The sequence below is a fragment of the Schistocerca americana genome, chromosome 3 (genome assembly GCF_021461395.2).
Source record: "Schistocerca americana isolate TAMUIC-IGC-003095 chromosome 3, iqSchAmer2.1, whole genome shotgun sequence".
Lineage (NCBI taxonomy): Eukaryota > Metazoa > Arthropoda > Insecta > Orthoptera > Acrididae > Schistocerca > Schistocerca americana.
Genome location: NC_060121.1, coordinates 513,521,675 through 513,543,929, shown reverse-complemented (window position 1 = coordinate 513,543,929; position 22,255 = coordinate 513,521,675). Strand labels below are relative to the sequence as shown.

Here is a 22,255-nt window from a genome sequence, read left to right as displayed (position 1 = left end):
TCTGGAAGTTACGTTTCGTCAAAATCGTTATAGTGATAGACAGATTGAAAGTGCGTTGCGCTATCTACCAACTGTACATCGGGTGATTGATGACAATTCTGAGTCGACACCTAAGTCTACCGCCTTCTTGCCTTACGTAGGAAACACTTCCAATAAGATCGGTCGTATTTTACGGAAATACTATGTGAAATGCGTTTTTCGACCTCCATCTAAAATTAGAGTGCTTTTGAGTTCTGTTAAGGATGATCTTGGTCTGCGTAAGGCGGGTGTATATCGTATTCCTTGCAGCTGCGGCATGGCATATATTGGTCAAACTATCAGGACCGTGGAGGACCTATGTACTGAGCATAAACGGCACACACGATTATAGCAGCCAAGTAGATCTGCTATTGCCGAGCACTGCTGGGATACTGGTCACGCCATGTTATATAACACCGAGATATTGGCATGCACGTCCAGCTATTGGGACAGTGTTATTAAGGAGGCAGTTGAGATTAAATTAGCGAGCAACCTCGTTAACAGGGATGGAGGTTTTTGTTTAAACTCTGTTTGGAATCCGGCTCTCTCCCTTGTCAAAAAACATAGGGGCAGAGTCAATGCTATCTCACCTGCGAATTCTTAGTCTCACTATCGATACTCTGACTTTGGTCATCTTTGGTGGCACTAGTGTTCAGTGTGTGTGTGTTATCTTTCCTGCTTCAGTCCGAGAACTGAGGCTTTAAAATTGCATGTACGTCGTCCGTCCGTTTCAGTTTGCCTTGAAAATGGCGGGGTGTTCTCCGGCGGAAATATCGGCGTTCGCTGAAAATGTTACCTGGCTGAATTCCCGGAAGTTACTTGAAAATTCTTCCATTATGATGGTTGGTCCTTTCTCGTCATCACTTACACTGTTGAGTGATTCAAGTTCCAGAGTTTCTGGTTTGCGACCTGTGTCATACAGCTCTTTTAGATATTCTTCCCAGCTCTGGAGGACATGGTCATGCTCTTTGTACACTACCTCTTCGTCTTTCCTCAAAATTTCCACAGCAGCACTTCCCGCTCTGTTTTGATCCCATGTCATAGTCTTTACCCTGTTGTATAGTAAGTCGTATCTTCCCTTCCTGTCCAGTTCTTCAACTGCATCATATTCCTCTTTTAGCCATTTTTTCCTAGCCTGCTCTGTTTCTCTTCGCAGTTCATTATTTAACCTTCAGTACCTCTTTCTTGCATCCTCTGTGTTTTTGTTTTTAAATTTTCTTCTCTCCTCCATCTTGAAAATCATTTCTTGTGTGAGCCATGTTTCTTTTTTTTTTTTTTTTTTTTTTTTTACATATCTATATTTTGCTGTCCTGCTTTAATGATTCCTTCTTTCAGCATATTCCAGTAGTCGTTGACATTACCAGGTGGCTGTTTGCCTAGTAATGTGTTTAGAAACTCAAGTGACAGTACTTCTGTAATTAATACTTTGTTGGATCTTATCTTCTCTAGATCCCACTTCTTCACCGTGGTCGCCTTCTTCAGTTTTTTCATTCTTATTTCTATTTCTGCCGTAAGTAAGTTGTGGTCGCTATTAATATCTGCAACTGGTAATGTGTTCACCTTCTTGATTCCATTCCTGTATCTTTCTTCTACCAGTATAAAATCGATTTGGTTTCTGTATTTATCCCCTGGTGATTTCCAAGAGTAGAGCCTCCTCTTGTGGTTCTCGAACCACGTATTTGTCACTATCAGCTACCTTTCCCTGCAAAAGTCAATTAGCCGTTCACCTCTATCATTTCTCTTTCCAAGACCATGTCTGCCTACTATATGTCCCTGTTTCCCTTTTCCCACAATGGCGTTCCAGTCTCCCATAAGTATTTTACAGCATTTTTTATTTTCGTCCATTATCCTATCTATTACATTGCATGTTTCCTCTACAACCTGGTCATCATGTTATGAAGTTGGCATATACATCTGGACAATCAGTAAATCTTTTTGTGCTCCTTTCAGCCTTACACCAATAAGTCGATCACTTGCATAGTCCACGTACTCCTCACATTTAGCCACTTCCTTTGTCATAATCATTCCTACTCCATTCATTCATTTTACTTCTCCTCCTGAGTAGTAAAATACATATTCATCTGACTGTAACTCTCCACATCCATTCCATCTTACCTCAGCAATTCCTATGAGGTCCGTATGATTCTTTTCCATCTCTCTTTTAAGGCTTTCTAGAGTTCTAGGTAACAATTCAATTCTCGTTTTGATTTTTTGCCTCCTTTCAAGTGTGCAGATTTCTTCCCCTCAATCTACATATTGGTTGCTATATCACAACTCCATGAAGTGGAAAAACCTTTCAGCACGGTAAGATGGGTCGACATGAAGACCGTCACACAGTAGCAAAAAGGAGCCGTAGTGTTTGGACGTGAACGCAATCACGCCATGAGTGAAGTTCCACAATTTGTTTGTGTTTCAAGTCGCATTGTCCAATGTGTCTAAAAGGAATGGTACAGCACTGACAGCCATGAAACAAGACGTAAAAACAATAATCGAAAAAGGTCCTAACCGACAGAAATCGGAAACTTGCATCATGCCTTGTCAATTGCGACAGGTTTCAAATCAGACAGAAATCGATGTTGTGAGTCAATGTAGGTACGTCTTAACCATTTTCCGAGTGAACATTGAGAAGGGAACTACTTGCAATAGGCATTTGTACTTCGATACCTCACAAGAGACCATCGCTCGAAGTGTCACGTAAAGCTGGACATTTTCAACAGACCAAACAAGACAGCAGCTAGATGTTTGGTAACTGGAGAGGGGAATTATGGCACGACTGATTGCAAATCTGCACTTTCCCAATGGTGTAAATTGTAGAGTGCACCTACGACTTAATGAGGTGTAATTCGGTTCCGTGATGATTTATGATGTTTTTCGTACCACGAAGTTACGCCTGTTCAAAAAAATGGTTCAAATGGTTCTGAGCACTATGCGACTTAACTTCTGAGGTCATCAGTCGCCTAGAACTTAGAACTAATTAAACCTAACTAACCTAAGGACATCACACACATCCATGCCCGAGGCAGGATTCGAACCTGCGACCGTAGCGGTCACGCGGTTCCAGACTGAAGCGTCTAAACCGCACGGGAACACCGGCCGGCTACGCCTGTTCACTCAGGTGAACCTGAGCCAGGACGTTTATTTCAGCATTTCCGGTGAGTTCAGTACTTACTGAAATTTCTTTCCTACGTCTTCTTGATGAGTAGGTTGTCAGCAGTCCCGTCTTCCGAAATGATAACAGCGATGGTGACAGGGCAGCACGTATGCATTGCTCGTTAGAAGAACACCCGCGCATTCGATTTCACCTAACATCCCATTAAATCATCCGATTTCATCCCACAGAAAATGTCTGCAACTATATGGAACTGCGCGTGAAACACAGCAATCAATATCTTCGCAATTTGACAGCTCTGCGGGATCTAATCATCAATTAGTAGCTTCAGCTGTATATAGCACATCTGAAGAAATTTGTGGATTGTTTCTTCGCCGTATTAAGGTTGGAGGCAATGTTACTCGGTATTAGCGTGATGCCACCAGGTTCAAATGGTTTTAATGGCTCTGAACACTATGGGACTTAACATCTGATGTCATCAGTCCCCTAGAACTTAGAACTACTTAAACCTAACTAACCTAAGGACATCACACACGTCCATGCCCGAGGCAGGATTCGAACCTGCGACCGTAGCGGTCACGCGGTTCCAGACTGAAGCGCCTAGAACCGCTCGGCCACTCCGGCCGGCGATGCCACCAGGGACTAACTTATATTTTGTCCGATGTGCTCAAATACTGACAAAAAAAAAATAATGGCAATGTAAGCCACGGCTCCCCACCGACTGTCTGCACGCGCGGGATCCGCCAGTTCTGAAACCTTAGTTATGTCACATCAGTGACAATGAATGTATGAGTCACGCCCGCGGCCGTGTTCAGATAGTCCAATGGTTAAGGTGATTGCTCGCGACAAGCAGGAAATCCCTATCTCGGTCTGACATTACATTTGAATTATCACTACATATTAATGAACATTAGGTCAAAGGCTAACATGCACCTTTGCGAGATCACTATGTACGTAAAACGCACCTCTTATTCGGCATTCGCAGACACGTTCCACACGTGATTACACTACGGCGACTCACTGGAAGGCAATAACTCACGTGCAGCCGGGACATGCCGTCTCGCCAGCGAGCCGGTGAGTAATGGAGAGGATACAGGATACGCCAGCCGGAAGCTGCGCCTCCGTGTGTAGAATGCGATGATGCTTCCCTCACTTCCTCTACACTCCTCCGGTTGCATCCTCCGTTAACTTTTGCTGCAGCTACACCGTTGCTGGGCAACTGGTATGACTGCCGCAACCACTCTGTCAGTATGGCCGACACGGAAACGAAACAAGCTTTTCCGATGCGGCCCGTGCTACGAGCGTGAGGTGCCCTGGAATTGAACTCTGAAAGCACACTCAGTCGACTGGTTGCAAGAAAAATATCCACTGCCCCGTATATGGCACTAGGCAAGTGCGACGATAACACAGCTCTACAAAATAATTTTTTTTTTTCGTTGCCAGGGAAGTTTGAACGAAAATGGGATATTGTTATGATACTCATTCCGAGCATATTTGTACTTTTTCCAAATTGGCTCTGGTTTTTGAGATATAGGTTATTTGTGGAAATGAGAGTTTCATGTGGATAATATCGACTGCAAGGTCCATATATGGTGTAATGTATTTGCTACCTGTTTTTTAATTAGTGATATTGTACTATCTTTATTAAACAATTGTGCTCAGGGAGTGCATCTGTGTGGTTGAGGATTACATCATGCAAACATCACACTGTCAGCATGTGTTTAGTCCTGTTGTGCGGTGCGTGTGTTGAAGATATTGAGGGTTGTGCAGATTTGAATTCGCCGGTACTCGACATTCATTTGTTGGCCGAGGTAATCCCCGCAACAGCCGATAGGTAGCATTCAGTGTAAACAAGAAAAATGGCGATGGTCGAAAGTCACACACATGTGCAGTGCAGCTTCAAGGAGATAGAACCTTTTCATCGTGACGTAGCAAATAAGAGGTCAGTATTCATTTCACACAAAACAATTAATGATGTTTGTTGGATGTGATTGACATGCAAATACAAGAAAGTTCTGCATAATATGTAGTATTTGTGCAATTTTGTTTTAGGAAAACATGAGTTCTTCACGCCGTCTTTGCGTGAACCATCCAGATGAGTTCTGCTACATTTGTGGTGAATACGTTCTTCAAAAGAACAGGAAGAATATCACTCCTTTTTTGAAGGAAGCGTATCTGGCATATTTAGGAATTAAACTTGGAGATCAAGACAAGGCGTGGGCACCCCATAAAGTTTGTAAATGCTGTGTGGAGTGCTTACGACAGTGGACAAAACGAAAAAGGAAAAGCTTAAACTTCCGAGTGCCTATGGTATGGCGAGAGCAGAAGAACCATACAGATGATTGTTATTTTTGCATTGTTAATGTGAAAGGTTTTAATAAGTTCAAAAAACGAAAGTGGGAATATCCCGATTTGGAGTCAGCAAGAAGACCGGTGGTGCACAGCAACGATGTTCCTGTACCAACCTTCACAACATTACCCACGCTAACATCATCAGATGACGATGTGCACGGCGAGGAATGTACAAGTAGTGGTTCGGAATACGAAGGACGTGAGACACAACCCCAGCAGTTCGACCAGAAGGAGCTCAGTGACTTGATACGAGAACTCAATCTTTCAAAGCAAGCATCAGAACTCTTAGCATCCAGGCTTAAGGAAAAGAACTGTCTTCATCCAAGTGTTAAAATAACAGCTTACCGGACGAGAGAAGAAAACCTTCTTCCATACTTCAACCAAGAAGAGGTTATAGTGTATTGCAGCAATATACCTGGACTTTTACTTGAATTGGGGCTGCCGGAATATTGACCAGAGGACTGGCGTCTCTTCATAGACAGTTCCACTAGAAGTTTAAAATGTGTTCTCCTACACAATGGCAATCGTTACGCATCTATTCCAATTGCCCACTCAACAAAACTTTGTGAAGCATATGCTAACATCAAGATGGTTCTGCAGAAAATTCAGTATATGCAGCACCAGTGGTTGATTTGTGTTGATTTGAAAATGGTGAACTTCTTGCTTGGACAACAAAGTGGATACACAAAGCACCCATGTTTTATCTGCATGTGGGATAGTAGGGCAAAGCACGAACATTGGAAGCAGAAAACATGGCCTCCAAGGGAGCATATGGCTGTTGGTGAAGCAAACATCATTAATGAACCTCTGGTTAGTAGGGACAAGATTGTTCTTCCACCATTACATATTAAGTTAGGACTAATGAAGCAATTCACCAAAGCTTTAGACAGAAATGGTAATTGCTTCACATACATCTGCAATACGTTCCCTGGACTCAGTAGTGAAAAACTTAAGGCAGGAATATTTGATGGTCCTCAAATTCGCAGGCTCATCAACGATACCAATTTTACAAGTGTCATGACTGTCACTGAAGCATCGGCCTGGAACAGTTTTGTCGCTGTTGTAAAATGTTTTTTGGGCAACCATAAAGCTCCCAATTACGAGGAACTGGTCAAAAACATGCTCACTAACTTTCAAAACTTAGGAGCTAACATGAGCATAAAATTGCACTTCCTTCACAGCCACTTGGATCGATTTCCTCGTAATCTAGGTGATTTCAGTGAGGAACAAGGAGAGCGGTTCCATCAAGATATGAAAGGAATAGAGGAAAGATATAAAGGAAGATGGGACAGGCATATGATGGCAGATTATTGCTGGAATCTGCAACGTGACTGTTCTGAAGAGACCTATAAAAGGAAAGCGTGCAGGAAGCGGTTCGTCATGGACGGAAAATGATATACTTATAGAGAAAGTTTTCAATTATGTTTTATACGTGGACAAATGCCTATCAGGTTTTCATAGAAGCTATTTATAAAGATCATTTTCTTTTTTCATTGTAGTTTGTAGCGCTCGAGTTCAGTATTAGCAATTTTTTCTAATTTTTTGAATAAATCATGCATTATCTCAAAAACTAGAGCCAAACTGCATAAATGGTTGCTATATTCGTCCTCAGCACCACTAACCCATCCTAAAGCCACTCAAATATCCTTGGCAAGAAAATGAGTGTTGACCAGTGTAATCGATATTTACGAAACATATTTGTTGGTAGTATAAACATCGATATAACAATATCGATACTGAAAAAGATATCCGCCCGAACAGGACATGAAGGTCCAACGGTACCGATCGGCGGCCGTGTCATCCTCAGACGACAGGCATCACTGGATGCGGATATGGTGGAGCATGTGGTCATCACAGAGCTTTCCCGGCCGTATGTCAGTTTACGAGACCGATATCGATATTGAAGGTTTTAAAAAAATCGTTACATCCATATTTAAAAAAATGTTCAAAACACTGGGGATTTTAACCGCAACGAGTTTATACATTTACCAAGCAGTAGTACATATAAAACATAACATTGGTAAATACGGCACGAACAGCTCTGTCGATGGCTATTGAACAAGATCTAGACTGAACTTACATTTACCAAGAAAGGAAAACAACTCAAGACAGCATATTATCCCACGGAATAAAACTGTACAATAAATTATGAAAGGAGATTAGAGAATCAGCTAAGAACTACTTCCTTAAAAATGCAGTTATAAAGTACCTATTAACCCAAACATTTTATACACTGAAGGATTACTTATGTGACACACAATAGCAGTTCAGTAACAAAGATAACACAAATAATAATAACGATAATAAAATATATAACAATCCACATAATTTCACACTATATTTTTTCCTCTTTTTTTCCTTTTCTGGAAAGACTTACTCACAGAACTAGCTAATGTATAATGCTAACACCTTATACCCTTTCTGAGCTGAACGTCCTACTAGTTACACAGAGATGCTGATTCAGTTTTTCAGGATAGCAAATGGGAACTTGTAGTGCACAAAATGGTCCTGACATCAGTTAACAGAGTGCGTACAGTTATGAAACAATGTGTGTATAGTGTGTGCAGTGACTGGAGTGAAAAATGAATGAACAGAGTAGCATTAGCCATTTACCGCGCTACTTAGTAACTTCTTTGTAAAACAGTATTTAATTCTAGCTGTAAACCGAGTGAGGTAGCAGAGGTTTAAACAGTGGCCTAGTGTTCGGGAGGGTGGAGGCTCCAATCTTCAACCAGTAGTTTTGGTTTTAGTTTTCCGTGATTTCCTTAAATGATTTCAGGCAAATGCTGGGACGGTTCCTTCTACAAGCCCATGGCCGACTGCTTGTCCCATCCTTATCATTAAAGACCTGTAAGATTGTAAATGTATTTATATGTGAATTACAAACAATGGAAAATCCAGGATGGAATGTAACAATACGAGAGAAGGAAAGTTGCTACTCACCATATAGCGGAGATGCTGAGCCGCGACAGGCACAACAAAAAGATTCACACAATCATAGCTCTCGGCCATCAAGGCCCTCGTCAGCAGTAGACACACATACGCACACACACTACACTGCACTGTAGTTTCAACTCTCTGAGACTGCAGATGTGTGTGCAAGTTGCGCTTGCGTGTGTGTGATGCTGGCGAGGGCCTCGATGGCCGTGAATCTTGTTGTTGTGCCTGTCGCGGCTCAGCATCTCCGCTGTATGGTGAGTAGCAACTTTCCTTCTCTCGTATTTTTATGTGTGAATTACTTTACTTTTGTTGTTCCTGAATTGTAATACCAAGGTATGTCTGGCAATCCTTGTAAAGGTGATCTGTGGATAAATAGTTGTACTACTACAACTACTACTACTATTACTACTACTACTACTATATTTGATGATGGCAAGAAACCTGCCTACATGCTACCACGGTCAGTAACTGTTTCGCCATTTAATCAAATGGTCTTCTGAACATGTTGCATACCAGCATCATTGCAACACTTCTGAAACTTGTTAAGTATGACAATGGGATGAAGTGGACGGAACGCATTGTTTTTGAACGAACTAAGGCAGGAACATAGGCTACTGTTATAGCTAAACGTGGAGTAATACTTTTCAATGTTCACACGGTTCATGTTTTCTTGGTGTCCAATACTGTGGGCAACACATTCATGCATTAACGGAAAACAGTGATACTGAGTTTGCTTTACATTGTGAACATAAGTAGATACTAATTTTCAAGCTCTAACAGAAACGGAGCTACCACCGGAGCTCAGTTATTATCTGAAAGTTGATTTTAAACAAGATCCATTAGAAGTGTGGAATCACATAGATAGTACTAAACTAAACTAAAACTGCACTTAAATACACAGCCCAGTCAGACTCATGCGACCACAGCCTGCATGCGACATCATGGTTCAATAACCACTCACAGAGGGCAGGCGGCAGTGAAGGGTGTAAAAAGCATGTCAGGGGAACGCGGAAAACGCTCTAATCGTTGTCGTGATGCGGTAAGGGACAGATTTATCTGACAATCCATTAAATTTCGGGCATGCAGCCGTTCAAATAAAATTTCCTACACTGATGTTTCGGCCGCGTATCATCCGGCCATCCTCAGACTGCGCTTGCGGGTCACAGATGCTGGTCGGCGGCAGAGACATACGCTTACACATGCGCCATAGGTGTCGTTAAGACCTTAGTGCATCGGGCGCACTGTATATCCGATAAAGACAATTTTGCAAGAAGAGTTCACATACCTCAACAGCATTTTTAAATGGAATGGATTTTCTCCGCAACAAATTCGTAGAGCATTCGATGCAAAACCCAAAAAGCAGGTATGTGATGGGGAAGAAGATAGTAATTCCTTTAGATCTAGTGCGTTTATGCCCTCTGTGGGTGCTCTTTCCTCGAAGATAGGCCGTATTCTTGAGAAACACAGTGATAAGGTGATCTTCCGGCCCCCCACGAAGATTGCAGCTTTACTCGGCTCTGTGAAGGACAATTTACAGCTTCGTAAAGCGGGTGTGTATCATATTCCTTGCGGAAATTGTGAGAAGTCGTACATAGGTCAAACAACACGCACCGTTCATGAGAGGTGTGTGCAGCATCGAAGATACACCCGCTTATTACAACCAGACAAGTCAGTTGTGGCAGAACATTGTATTGGTACAGGGCATTCCATGAATTACAGTGATGTGAAGATTATAACATCCACCTCTTCTTTTTGGGAATGTGTCTTCAAGGAAGCTATAAAGATTAGATTAGCTAATAATTTAATAAATAGAGATAATGGTTTTAATTTGGACAAAGCATGGAATCCGGCTCTTGGAGTAATTAAACTGCAGAGAAGTTGTCATGGTGTCATCGCCACCGATCATACATCGATAAGCGAATCGAATGTCTGTACGCCTTCGCCACAGGCGGCGCATGTGTAAGCGTATGTCTCTTCCGCCGATCAGCATCTGTGACCCGCAAGCGCAGTACCGCCATGGTGGAGCATATAAGGCCGCGCTTGGCATCTTATCGTCAGTCTTGTCACTCACTCTGAGGATGGCCGGACGATACGCGGCCGAAATATCAGTGGATTAAATTTTATTTGCGCGGCTGCAGGCCCGAAATTTAATGGATTATTCATTACGTCGCGTTGTTGTTGTGGTCTTCAGTCCCGAGACTGGTTTGACGCAGCTCTCCATGCTACCCTATCCTGTGCAAGCTTCTTCATCTCCCAGTACTTACTGCAACCCACATCCTTCTGAATCTGCCTAGTGTATTCATCTCTTGGTCTCCCTCTACGATTTTTACCCTCCATGCTGCCCTCCAATGCTAAATTTGTGATCCCTTGATGCCTCAGAACATGTCCTACCAACCGGTCCCTTCTTTTTGTCAAGTTGTGCCACATACTCCTCTTCTCCCCAATTCTATTCAATACTTCATCATCATCTGCAGAGCTAGTTGGCATATGAACTTGTACTACTGTAGCAGGCACGGGCTTCGTGTCTATCTTGGCCACAATAATGCGTTCACTATACTGTTTGTAATAGCTTGCCCGCACTCCTATATTTTTATTCATTATTAAACCTACTCCTGCATTACCCCTATTTGATTTTGTGTTTATAACCCTGTATTCAGCCGACCAAAAGTCTTCTTCCTCCTGCCACCGAATGTCACTAATTCCCACTATATCTAACTTTAACCAATCCATTTCCCTTTTTAAATTTTCTAATCCACCTGCCCGGTTAAGGGATCTGACATTCCACGCTCCGATCCGTAGAACGCCAGTTTCCTTTTCCTGATAACGACGTCCTCTTGAGTAGTCCCCGCCCGGAGATCCGAATGGGGAACTATTTTACCTCCGGAATATTTTACCCAAGAGGACGCCATCATCATTTATCCATACAGTAAAGCTGCATGCCCTCGGGAAAAATTACGGCCGTAGTTTCCCCTTGCTTTCAGCCGTTCGCAGTACCAGCACAGCAAGGCCGTTTTGGTTAATGTTGCAAGGCCAGGTCAGTCAATCATCCAGACTGTTGCCCCTGCAACTACTGAAAAGGCTGCTGCCCCTCTTCAGGAACCACACGTTTGTCTGGCCTCTCAACAGATAGCCCTCCGTTGTGGTTGCACCTACGGTACGGCCATCTGTATCCCTGAGGCACGCAAGCCAACGGCAAGGTCCATCGTTCATGGGTCTCATTAAGTTGAAAATGGACAGATTTATCTGACGTTCACAATGACATGACCATTGGCTTTCGGAGCAAGGGTGGAAGCATTTCCGAAACAGCTAGGTTTGTAAACCGTTCGCGTGCCGTCGTATTTGAAGTAGACCGTGTATGCCAAAATGGCGCTATCCAAAACTGGTGCCAAGGCAACTGTAGTGTTCCACAGGTCCTAGATGACAGGTGTGAACGACGGCTGCGGAGATGTGTACAGGCAAACACACATGCAACTGGTGAACATCTCAGCGCCCAGATGACCCAGAGGGCTACCAACAGCGTCTTCTCAACGACCGTTCATCGAACGCTCATCTATACGGACCTTCGCAGCAGGCGTCACGTTCATGTATCCATGCTGACCGCTATTCATCGCCGACAAAGGCTGGAACCTGCACGCCAAAACCACGACTGGACGTCCACTGAATGGCGACAGGTCGCCTTTTCAGATGAATCACGTTTTATGCCCCATCGGACTGATGGTCATTGCCGTATACGACATGACACGTCTGAAAACAAACACTCTGAGCCCGGGAAGGGGCATTATAGTATTGGGAAATGTTTTCATGGCATTCCATGGGTGATCTTGTTACTCTGGAAGGCACGATGGATTAACACAAGTATGCATCTATCCTTGGGGACCATGTCCATCCCTAATGCAGTTTGCAAGCCTCGGCATGGTGGTATCTACCACCAGGATAATGTATCGTATCACACAGTTCGCGCATGGTTCGTAGAGCACCAGGATGAGTTTGCCGTATCCCCTGGGCACCGAACCCCAACCGAGAATCAGTGGGACCACCTCGATCAGGCCGTTCGCGCCAAAGATCCTCAACCGAGAAACCAAGCTCAGCTGGACACCGCACTGGATTCGGCACGGCTCCAGATCCCTCTGGGTACCTTGCAGAACCTCATTGACTCTCTTCCTGCACCGTCTCGCGCCACAGAAGGTGGTTTTTCACACTTTCGACAGGTGTCAAATTAATGTGACTGATCCACTTAGCCACATCGTCAGCTTCTCGAAGATTGTTCTCAAAAGTAGGATATGCGCTCTCTCTCACACACACACACACACTCCCACGAACACAATAAATTGAAGGAGAGACTTCGCTGAAAAAATGTTAAATTTACAGTCTCTAGACACGAAATGGTAGGACATTTACAGTTAATTACTGCTGCATTTATTAATTAATATTTGCTGTGACCTGTGCTGATTTTTGTGGCATTCTATAAATTTATAACATCGACGTCTCCGAGTCTATTATTATTAACCACTGATTTTTAGATGAGGAGTATGAAATCGAAATCAGCGTCGGTGATCTGACAACACCGACAATCCCTAAACAACACTGCAGGGTAGATATACCTCCACGCAACCAGGCAAAACAAAAGACAATCAAACAGCATTTGGTATAAGAACTGAAATATTTGCAAAGAAATCACAGCTCGTCTGAAAGAAATGCGGTGATGTTCTATCGTTAGCCTTCCCTTTCGTGAAAAGCAGTTTTATTTTGATTACGCCATTCTGAAGTATTCTGGACAGCAGGGACCAATGTTGCCACAAAGAAAGCGACGCAGAATATTAAGCGTATTCACCGCAACGACATCAGCTTGCTGAGATCAAAACGTTGAACACACGCAGAAATAAATTATCGTAAGACGTACACGAACTTGCATCAAAAGCCATTTCCAGTCAACTAAACAGACTACCTGTAAGTAAATTATCTGCTGGATTGGCTGTATGCAGATTAGCAAATCGTAAGTAATTACTTTTTTTACAAAAAATCGTGAGGTAAACTGTTCAATAATCTAAAACTAACAAAACTGCATCGTTATATATCCCACTGACGATGCCTTAGAACAGGAGAAGGCGAAACGCGTATGGGATAAATAACACAACTAGCAGCAGGAAAAGGCAGTTTTATTTACAAAACAAGTATTTTCCTTTCTTTTTGGAAAAACCATTCGTTTCTTAATATTCAGTTTCAGGAGACTAAACAGGGCGGCTCATGATCTGGTTTTGTGAAATTCCGCTACTAATACTGGATAATTTTCCTGTATCAACATTCTAAAGTCTAGATATAGTCATAACGAGAGTATACAGTTCAATTGAAACGGTTGGAATACTACCTCGACACAAATTAACCAGACTAGTGGCTTTTTTAAGAAACTACCTGGTGTGCTGCTTTAGTGTAAGACTTCTTTGTGAGCTTGAATAGTATTATTCCATTGCACAAAGTTTCACGAAAGAAGATCAAATCACTGGGAATGGGTGATCAGTTTAACATAACCGTATTCTTGCGTTCCGTGAGAGTAAGTCGTTGAAATCTGGCATACAAAATGAGACTCACGAATAACCATACCAAACAACAAACCACCAGGAAACACCATACTAATACCGACCCTGCCTTCAGCTCTAGTATTCCAAGGTCGGTGTCATTTTGGGTAAAAGTTTTTTGGGTATTGGGCCACGCCACTGTAAACTACTAGAACAAATTACCGACGTTTCGACCGGCTTGATACGATACTCTTCAGGACAGTGAACAGTCACATGACTATCTGATGCCGTTTCTACACCACGTACAGCGCACCGAAGTTTACAGTGTGCTCTCTTATACGGAGGACTAATATTTTGTCCGGTGCGCTTGTGTTCTGTTAGTACAGGTCGCCTTTAAAGAACGACCTATTTGTATCCATAAATACATTATTTCTCTCTTTCCTCCGTTCTACGAAATTTATGGAAGTAGTTTCCCGTCATTTAGTACTGCATGCTGTCTCATTTCTTGGTATCTAGTTAGAACATTGCCAGGGAAACACTATTTCAATATCATGTACTATAACACATGCTTCACCTTCCGGTTTAAATCTTTCGTCCTGTAGGTGAGTGTTATCAAGGTTGCGAATTCAGGCTCCTGCCTTAAACAAACCGTGCCGTATCCGATTGAGTTACACAGAGGTCGTGCGCGTGCCATCAGACACATAAATTTTAATCTCACAGAAATAATCACAGAATATATCGTATGCAATAGGCTGCACAAATGTTCTTCAAGCTATTGAGGACGGCAAATTTGGACTTTATATATAACGTTATTAATTTTTATTTTTTGTTTTATTTACGTTTCTTGTTTTGTATCGCTTAAAAATTCCATCAAACAATTCCAGACGAACGGTAGCATTCACCTACACAAGCCTTATAACCTCCTTCCATTCCTCATAAAAAAATAAATTATTTATCTTAAGTGAACAACACACAACACACTGATATCGATACAGTTTAATTTAAAACTGCGTCCAATAAAACGGTTGTTTTTACTATCTACTGTATGTGCTACATCAATAAATACTGAAGACATGTCAACAGCCAAATAACAAATGGTAAATATTTTATTCAGAGACAACAAATGAGACAGCTTGTGCATTCAAGTAACACAGAAAGATACCCAGCGAAGACGTTCAAAAAATTCCAGGAACGGTGTTAATACTTGAAAGACCTTTTCACAATACAAATGTGCAACTTCGTGAAGGCGGACCTACGAACAAGTATAGGCAAATAAATAAAAAAAAAGTCAGAATGAACTTTCACTCCTCGGCGGAATGCGCGTTGATTTCAAACGTCCTACCAGATTAAAACTGTTTGCCGGAGCGGGACTCAATCTCGGGATCTTTGCCTTTCGCGGGCACGTGCTGGTCTGCAAGGTATGCAAGAGAACTTCTGTGCTGTTTGAGGGGTGGGAAAAGTGGTATTCACTGAAACAAAGCTGCGAAGGTTCGCGTCCCGCCCCAGCACACACTTTTAATCCGCCTGAAAGTTTAAAGAACATATCATATGGCCATCCACGTAAAACCACGCTTAGCGATCGGTCAGAAATTAATTTGATGCCGAAGCAACATACTGGGCGTTATTTTAAGTTTTACTTTATAGCATATACGAGGGTGAGTCAAATGAAAACCTCAAATATTTTCTTAAATATTATTTATTGCGCAGAAGTGGTACAAAGCTGTATCACTTTCCAACATAATCTCCCCCGCGCTCAATGCAAGTCCTCCAGCACTTACACAGTGCATAAATTCCTTTAGAAAAAAATTCTTTTGGTAGTCCGCGCAACCACTCATGCACCGCGTAGCGTACCTCTTCATCAGAACGGAACTTCTTTCCTCCCATTGCGTCTTTGAGTGGTCCAAACATATGGAAATCACTTGGGGCAAGATCTGATGAGTATGGTGCATGAGGAAGACACTCAAATTGCAGGTATGTGATTGTTGCAACTCTTGTACGAGCAGTGTGGGGCCTTGCATTGTCATGTTGCAAAAGGACACCTGCTGGCAGCAATCCACGTCGCTTTGATTTGATTGCAGGCGGCAGATGATTTTTTAGGAGATCTCTGTACGATGCACTGGTGACAGTCGTCCCTCTAGGCATGTAATGCTCCAAAATGACGCCTTTTTCGTCCCAAATGGGAGCCAGCATAACCTTCCCTGTTGATGGCTCAGTTCGAAACTTCTTTGATTTTGGTGATGAGGAATGGCGCCATTCCTTGCTCGCTCTCTTCGTTTCCGGTTGGTGGAAGAGGTTTCGTCCCCAGTAACGATTCTTGCAAGGAAGCCATCACCTTCTCGTTCAAAGCGCCGAAGAAGTTCTTCACAAGCATCAACACGTCGTTGTCTCATTTCAGGAGTCAGCTGCCATGGCACCCATCTTGCAGACAGTTTGTGAAACTAGAGCACATCATGCACAATGTGGTGTGCTGGCTGGCTCTGAGCACTATGGGACTTAACATCTGAGGTCATCAGTCCCTAGAACTTAGAACTACTTAAACCTAAGGACATCACTCACATCCATGCCCGAGGCAGGATTCGAACCTGCGACCGTAGCGGTCGCGCGGTTCCAGACTGAAGCGCCTAGAACCGCTCTGCCACACCGGCCGGCTGTGGTGTGCTGACCCATGAGTAATCTGTAAACAAGCTGCAATGTCATTCAGTGTCACTCGGCGGTTTTCCTTCACTATGGCTTCAACTGCTGCAATGTTCTGTGGAGTCACAACTCGTTGTGCCTGACCTGGACGAGGAGCATCTTCCACTGAAGTCACACCATTTGCGAACTTCCTACTCCATTCGTAGACTTGCTGCTGAGACAAACATGCATCACCGTACTGAACCTTGATTCGACGATGAATTTCAATAGGTTTCACACCTTGACTACACAAAAACCGAATAACAGAACGCTGTTCTTCCCTAGTGTAAGTCGCAAGTGGGGCGGCCATCTTTATACTGATACTGCGACGGTATGTGTGCATCTGCACTATGCTGCAACCTACAGGCCATTCTGCACGCTGTTTGTAGCACGCTTACCAACTTACAGGATAACGGCGCGAAATTTCGATTTGTTATTACAAATTTAAGGTTTTCATTTGACTCATCCTCGTATTACTTGGTGTTAGATCCGGGTATATGCTACCCGCTACAGCAAAATCATACGTACAGCATAAAAATGGCAATTGGCTAGAAACGGCAGGACATCGTACTGCCCATAGTGCAAACTTACCTGAGAACGGATAGCCCTGAAAGATAAAGCAAGATAGGAAGATGAATACTGAAAGTAAACAGGCTCGAGTGAGAGCGAACGCATGGAGGACTGTCGTGTCCAAGCACAGTAGGAGGCTGAGGTTAGTGAAAATATTCCCGAGAAGCCTCCCCACAACAAGGCACGGGCAAACGCTAACGTCAACTAGAGTCACGAAGTGCACGTCTTGCAGGGAAAACAGACAGCTGGTTAGAATGAAAGGATACGATGGGCAGTGCGGCGTCGCGGAAGTCGACCACGGAGAACCTCTGCGTGGGTTCGAGGAAGTCCAGCAGGTGGTGCGGCACGCCCTGCGCCTCCTCCACCGTCACCTTGTTGGTGATGATGTCCAGCCCTCGGTACACCTGAAACACGTTTCCTTCGTCAGTTCACAGGAACACACAGGGCGCTGAGACGCCCGAAAGAACACTGCATCGTATTTCCTAATAATACAGGCACTGCTATTTCGTAATTAATCGCCACTACCAGCCCCCGACTCTCAACAAAAATGGTCTTCCTGGACGGGAGTATACGTAACGTGCGACTGCATGTTGAAACACATGGACGATGACATATGGAAGTTTGAGCCTGGCCGTGATTCGTGCTCAGATGGCAGGAGCGTTTGAGGCGACCACTCGCGTAAAGCGGGAAATACGGGTCCAGTGTAGGCCCGCCCGGTTGGCCGTGCGGTCTAACGCACGGCTTTCCGGGAGGGAAGGAGCGCCTGGTCCCCGGCACGAATCCGCCCGGCGCATTTGTGTCGAGGTCCGGTGAACCGGCCAGTCTGTGGATGGTTTTTAGGCGGTTTTCCATCTGCTTCGGCGAATGCGGGCTGGTTCCCCTTATTCCGCCTCACTATGTCGGCAACTGCTGCGCAAACAAGTTCTCCACGTACGCGTACACCACCAGTACTCCACCACGGAAACATAGGGGTTAAACTCGTCTGGTGTGAGACGTTCCCTGGGGGGTCCACCGGGGGCCGAACCGCACAATAACCCCGGGTTCGGTGTGGGGCGGCGGAGGGGTGAAGTGGACTGCGGTTGTCATCGTGGGGTTGCAGACAACTGCGGCTGCAGCGGGGACGGAGCCTCTCCGTCGTATCTAGGTCCCCGGTTAACATAACATAACATGGATCCAGTGGAAATTGTCATTATCGTCATTCTAATATACTGCCAAAGGCGGCTCATATTTGCAGCTGTGAATACATTTCCAGTAACTATTGTGCTTCTAGCTAAAGTAGACCACATGTGAAATCTGAGCCCAGTTAGCTGGGGATATAATAGAAAGGCATAAATTTCAAATACATACGTTGTAACCAGGACGATATTTCATACTGAAGGCAGTGACGATTGCTGATCACGTTTTGCATCTGTCTCGCAAACGGCTCGGTTGTGGACCCATGTTTAGTAAAAGGATTATGTATCTAATACCGTATACGTCCAGCCGTGTCATCTTCGGCCACTATGATTCACCCTGTACAAAATGTGACCCGACCCTGAGAAGGTTACGAATTTGAAAGCTACTTGTGTTGAAGTCACTGCTGCGCATATTACACTGATGAAATACTATCATACTTGATTTTGAAAACAAAATGTTTGCTTTCTGAAAAATAGTGTGCCGTATATCAGTTGTATTCTGTTGCATAAGACTGAACTTTCTGAAACAGGAAGTGGCACACAATAGTACATAATTATACAGGGTGTGTCAAAAATCGTAGAACACTCTGGAATGGGGTACCTGAATATTCCAGTAAGGTATGGGTGAGGTGGTCCATCTCTTACGGTATGCACCGAACAAGGGCGCCACCTTCAAATCGGCCATCATAAACCTACGTCAATCTAAAAAAAATGGAAAACGGGTTGTGTGATATTTCAAATGACATCAGTATTTCCTGACAAGTTCATCCCCGTAAAAATATTGGAAGTAGCAAGTTATGGGTCAAAAGTATCCTGTTGAAAGTAAGGGGGAAAGATGGAATCTTCATTCAGAACTAAGGGAAACACCACGTCTTGCAGCGCTTCTGGATAGCGTTGGGCATTTAGGTTCCGGTCAATGAAAATGGATCCAGTTACAGGAGTACCTCATATTTTACATCAGGACATAATCGTTAAGCTACCAACTATCTTGGAAGGTTCCATTCAGTGTGGATTCTGGTCACTCCAATATCTGTAGTTGTAACGGTTGGCTTCACCACCAAAAAACGATTGCCTCATCACTGTGCAAAAGAGGAATCTTGTTGAACTTACTCTAGGGTCCACGTTCAAAACTGCATACGTCTGTCTGAGATATCCTCCACTAGATGCTGGAGTAGCTGAATCTTGAATGGATGCCACTGATAACCATGAAGAATTCATGACCGATTGGTTCCACGTTCTGCTGACAAACGTCGTGTGCTGTGGTGTGGGTTCTTCGTGAAGGACGCCAAAACCATTGTTGACGTTGTCTTGTCAGTAGCAGTTTTTGGATGGCCAAATGATTCAAATAGCTCTGAGCACTATGGGACTCAACTGCTGTGGTCATCAGTCCCCTAGAACTTAGAACTACTTAAACCTAACTAACCTAAGGACATCACACACATCCATGCCCGAGGCAGGATTCGAACCTGCGACCGTAGCAGTCGCGCGGTTCCGGACTGAGCACCTAGAACCGCTAGACCACCGCGGCCGGCTTGGATGGCCACTCCGTTCCTTGTCGGAATTTGGAAATTAAGCACCTGACAGTGTTGTGTGAAACTGGAAGTCTTTCTGGGTACCGGTTGTTAAAATATGGTTCCACGAACGGCAACTCCGCTCTCAAGGACATCAAAATTACCTCAATCCTCCCCTCCTTGGTCACTGCCTTCAGTTAGCCGTAACAGAAAAAAGTGTTGTAACTTTTGAATTGTAACTGCTACTTCGAATCTGTTTAAAGAAATGACAGATTTCTAGATGGAGCCCACGTTCGACGTATACCGTAAAAGATAGACCACCTCACCCATACCTTACTGGAATATTCATGTTTCCCCCACTGCTGCAGTGTTTTTGACATAACAGAGTGAACTGCGACTTTTGAATCACCTTGTACACTAATGTAAAAGATCTGATCGTATAATTTAGCACGTACAGCACTGACTCCCCTTACAGGAAATTGAGAACCAGATCTAATTTACGCGCCCGATTTACGTCTGCAGATCTGGGAGACCAATCAACCCTTGTGTAAATTTAGGTGGTTTTATACACTCGTATAGACAAATGCCGGACTGGTCTGCCCGTATCACTTCAGGCAAATAACATACACGAAGAGAGAAATATAAACACACACAGAACAAAGTCTGCATAAGTAACAAACAGATGTCCCAGGCAACATTTCGCTCTTTACGTATCTGCCGACCGCTGAAACAGGAAGTCATGTATAGGTGATTGCCTACCACTCGGGCCTTCCCAAGGCAGTACAAACGCAAAGGAACAAGCAGGGGATTTAATTATTTCCATTACGTAGCTCAGCATTCTCTTATAGCGGATGACTGGCATATTTGGCGAGACAAACTTGAAGCAGTATTTTTTCTTCAAGTGCGTGTCAGATGAGAAATCAAGTACATGGATTACTTTATTTGTCGAAACACTTCAATAATGTTACATTTTGTTGTCCTATTTGGGACTCGTTAGGTAACATATTACACTGGATATAAGTGAGCATCGAAAATTTGTGGAGATCTGAACTCGAACTCGAACTTCTGGCGAGCAGTCGCCTTATCCATTAGGATATCTGAAAGCTCCTCCAGGCCTGACTCACACTTTCATTGCCATTGTCTCGTCCTATTACTTCTAAACACCAGGACCAGAAGTTTCCGCATGTTGTATATAGGAAGTACATTGGTCTGATTCCAGGTTTCATTAGTATGCCATACTCATGACACTGCAAGTTGATTTCCGAACGGTTCTCACTAACATTTAATAACATCACATTACACTGATTTCATTTCCTTTACCTCCAACCATTACGTGTCAATGAATTGAATATACCTACGTATATCACTTTGGTTCTCAGTACATAGTCAGTCAGCTCTGGAAAACACCAGCTTTGAATTACACGTGGTGTCATTCAGATGATACGGAGGGTTAAAGGTTAACCTTTTAACGCCAACGATAACTACACTGTGTGGCTTCACGTGATATGGAATCCTCCGCGAGGGCCAGTCCAGTTCGTTGTACACAGCAACAACATGTCACGGGATGGTCGCACGACACGAGAAAAGACGCAACGAAATAAAGTACAACCCTGAGTGTGGGCAATAACTGGCTAAGGTAAAAATTGCGTACGTTGTTTGATATCCACATATGGTTCAAATGGCTCTGAGCACTATGGGACTGAACATCTGAGATCATTAGTCCCCTAGAACTTAGAACTACTTAAACCTAACTAACCTAAGGACATCACACATATCAATGCCCAAGGCAGGATTCGCACCTGCGACAGTAGCGGTTCCAGACTGAAGCTATCCACATATCGACTCATAAATCATTGTATATTATTACTCCTCAATTAATTTTAAATAACAACGCGAGTTAACTGTTATAATATGCCCAGACTGAAAAGGAAAGGCCAGCAACGATAAATAACACAAATTCATTTTCATATTACGAACTGTTGGTTGTGTTACTATTTTTCTGCGTTGTTACAGGTATTCAGTTTGTTTTTATACTCAAGGTGGCCAGTTTATCTTGACCACCACAAACAACTTTTTGTCCACGAACAAAACAAATAAAATTTTCAACCATGTGGGGTATTCATCAGCATGATTGTCTTTCCTGTAACCCTGTTCGTTACCGAGATACCAACATCACGATATGTTTTTTAAATAGCACCCTATGTCTTTGTTACTCAGTAATCCACTTCCTGCTCTCAAGAGGTGATCAGAAAAATGTGTCACAGGTTCAAATGGCTCTGAGCACTATGGGACTTAACTTCTGAGGTCATCAGTCCCCTAGAACTTAGAACTACTTAAACCTAAGTAACCTAAGGGCAACAGACACATCCATGCCCAAGGCAGGATTCGAACCTG

The 22,255-nt window shown here is 43.5% G+C and overlaps 1 protein-coding gene across 1 annotated transcript in view; it reads right to left on the bottom strand.

Moving 5' to 3' along the window:
- LOC124606172 (tRNA dimethylallyltransferase-like) overlaps positions 1-22,255 on the bottom strand; it is a 521,420-nt gene that overhangs the window by 187,509 nt on the left and 311,656 nt on the right. Inside the window, exon 2 of the mRNA XM_047138138.1 lies at positions 17,442-17,579. Within this exon, the coding sequence (XP_046994094.1) occupies positions 17,442-17,579 (138 nt within the window). The remainder of the gene's footprint in view (positions 1-17,441; positions 17,580-22,255) is intronic.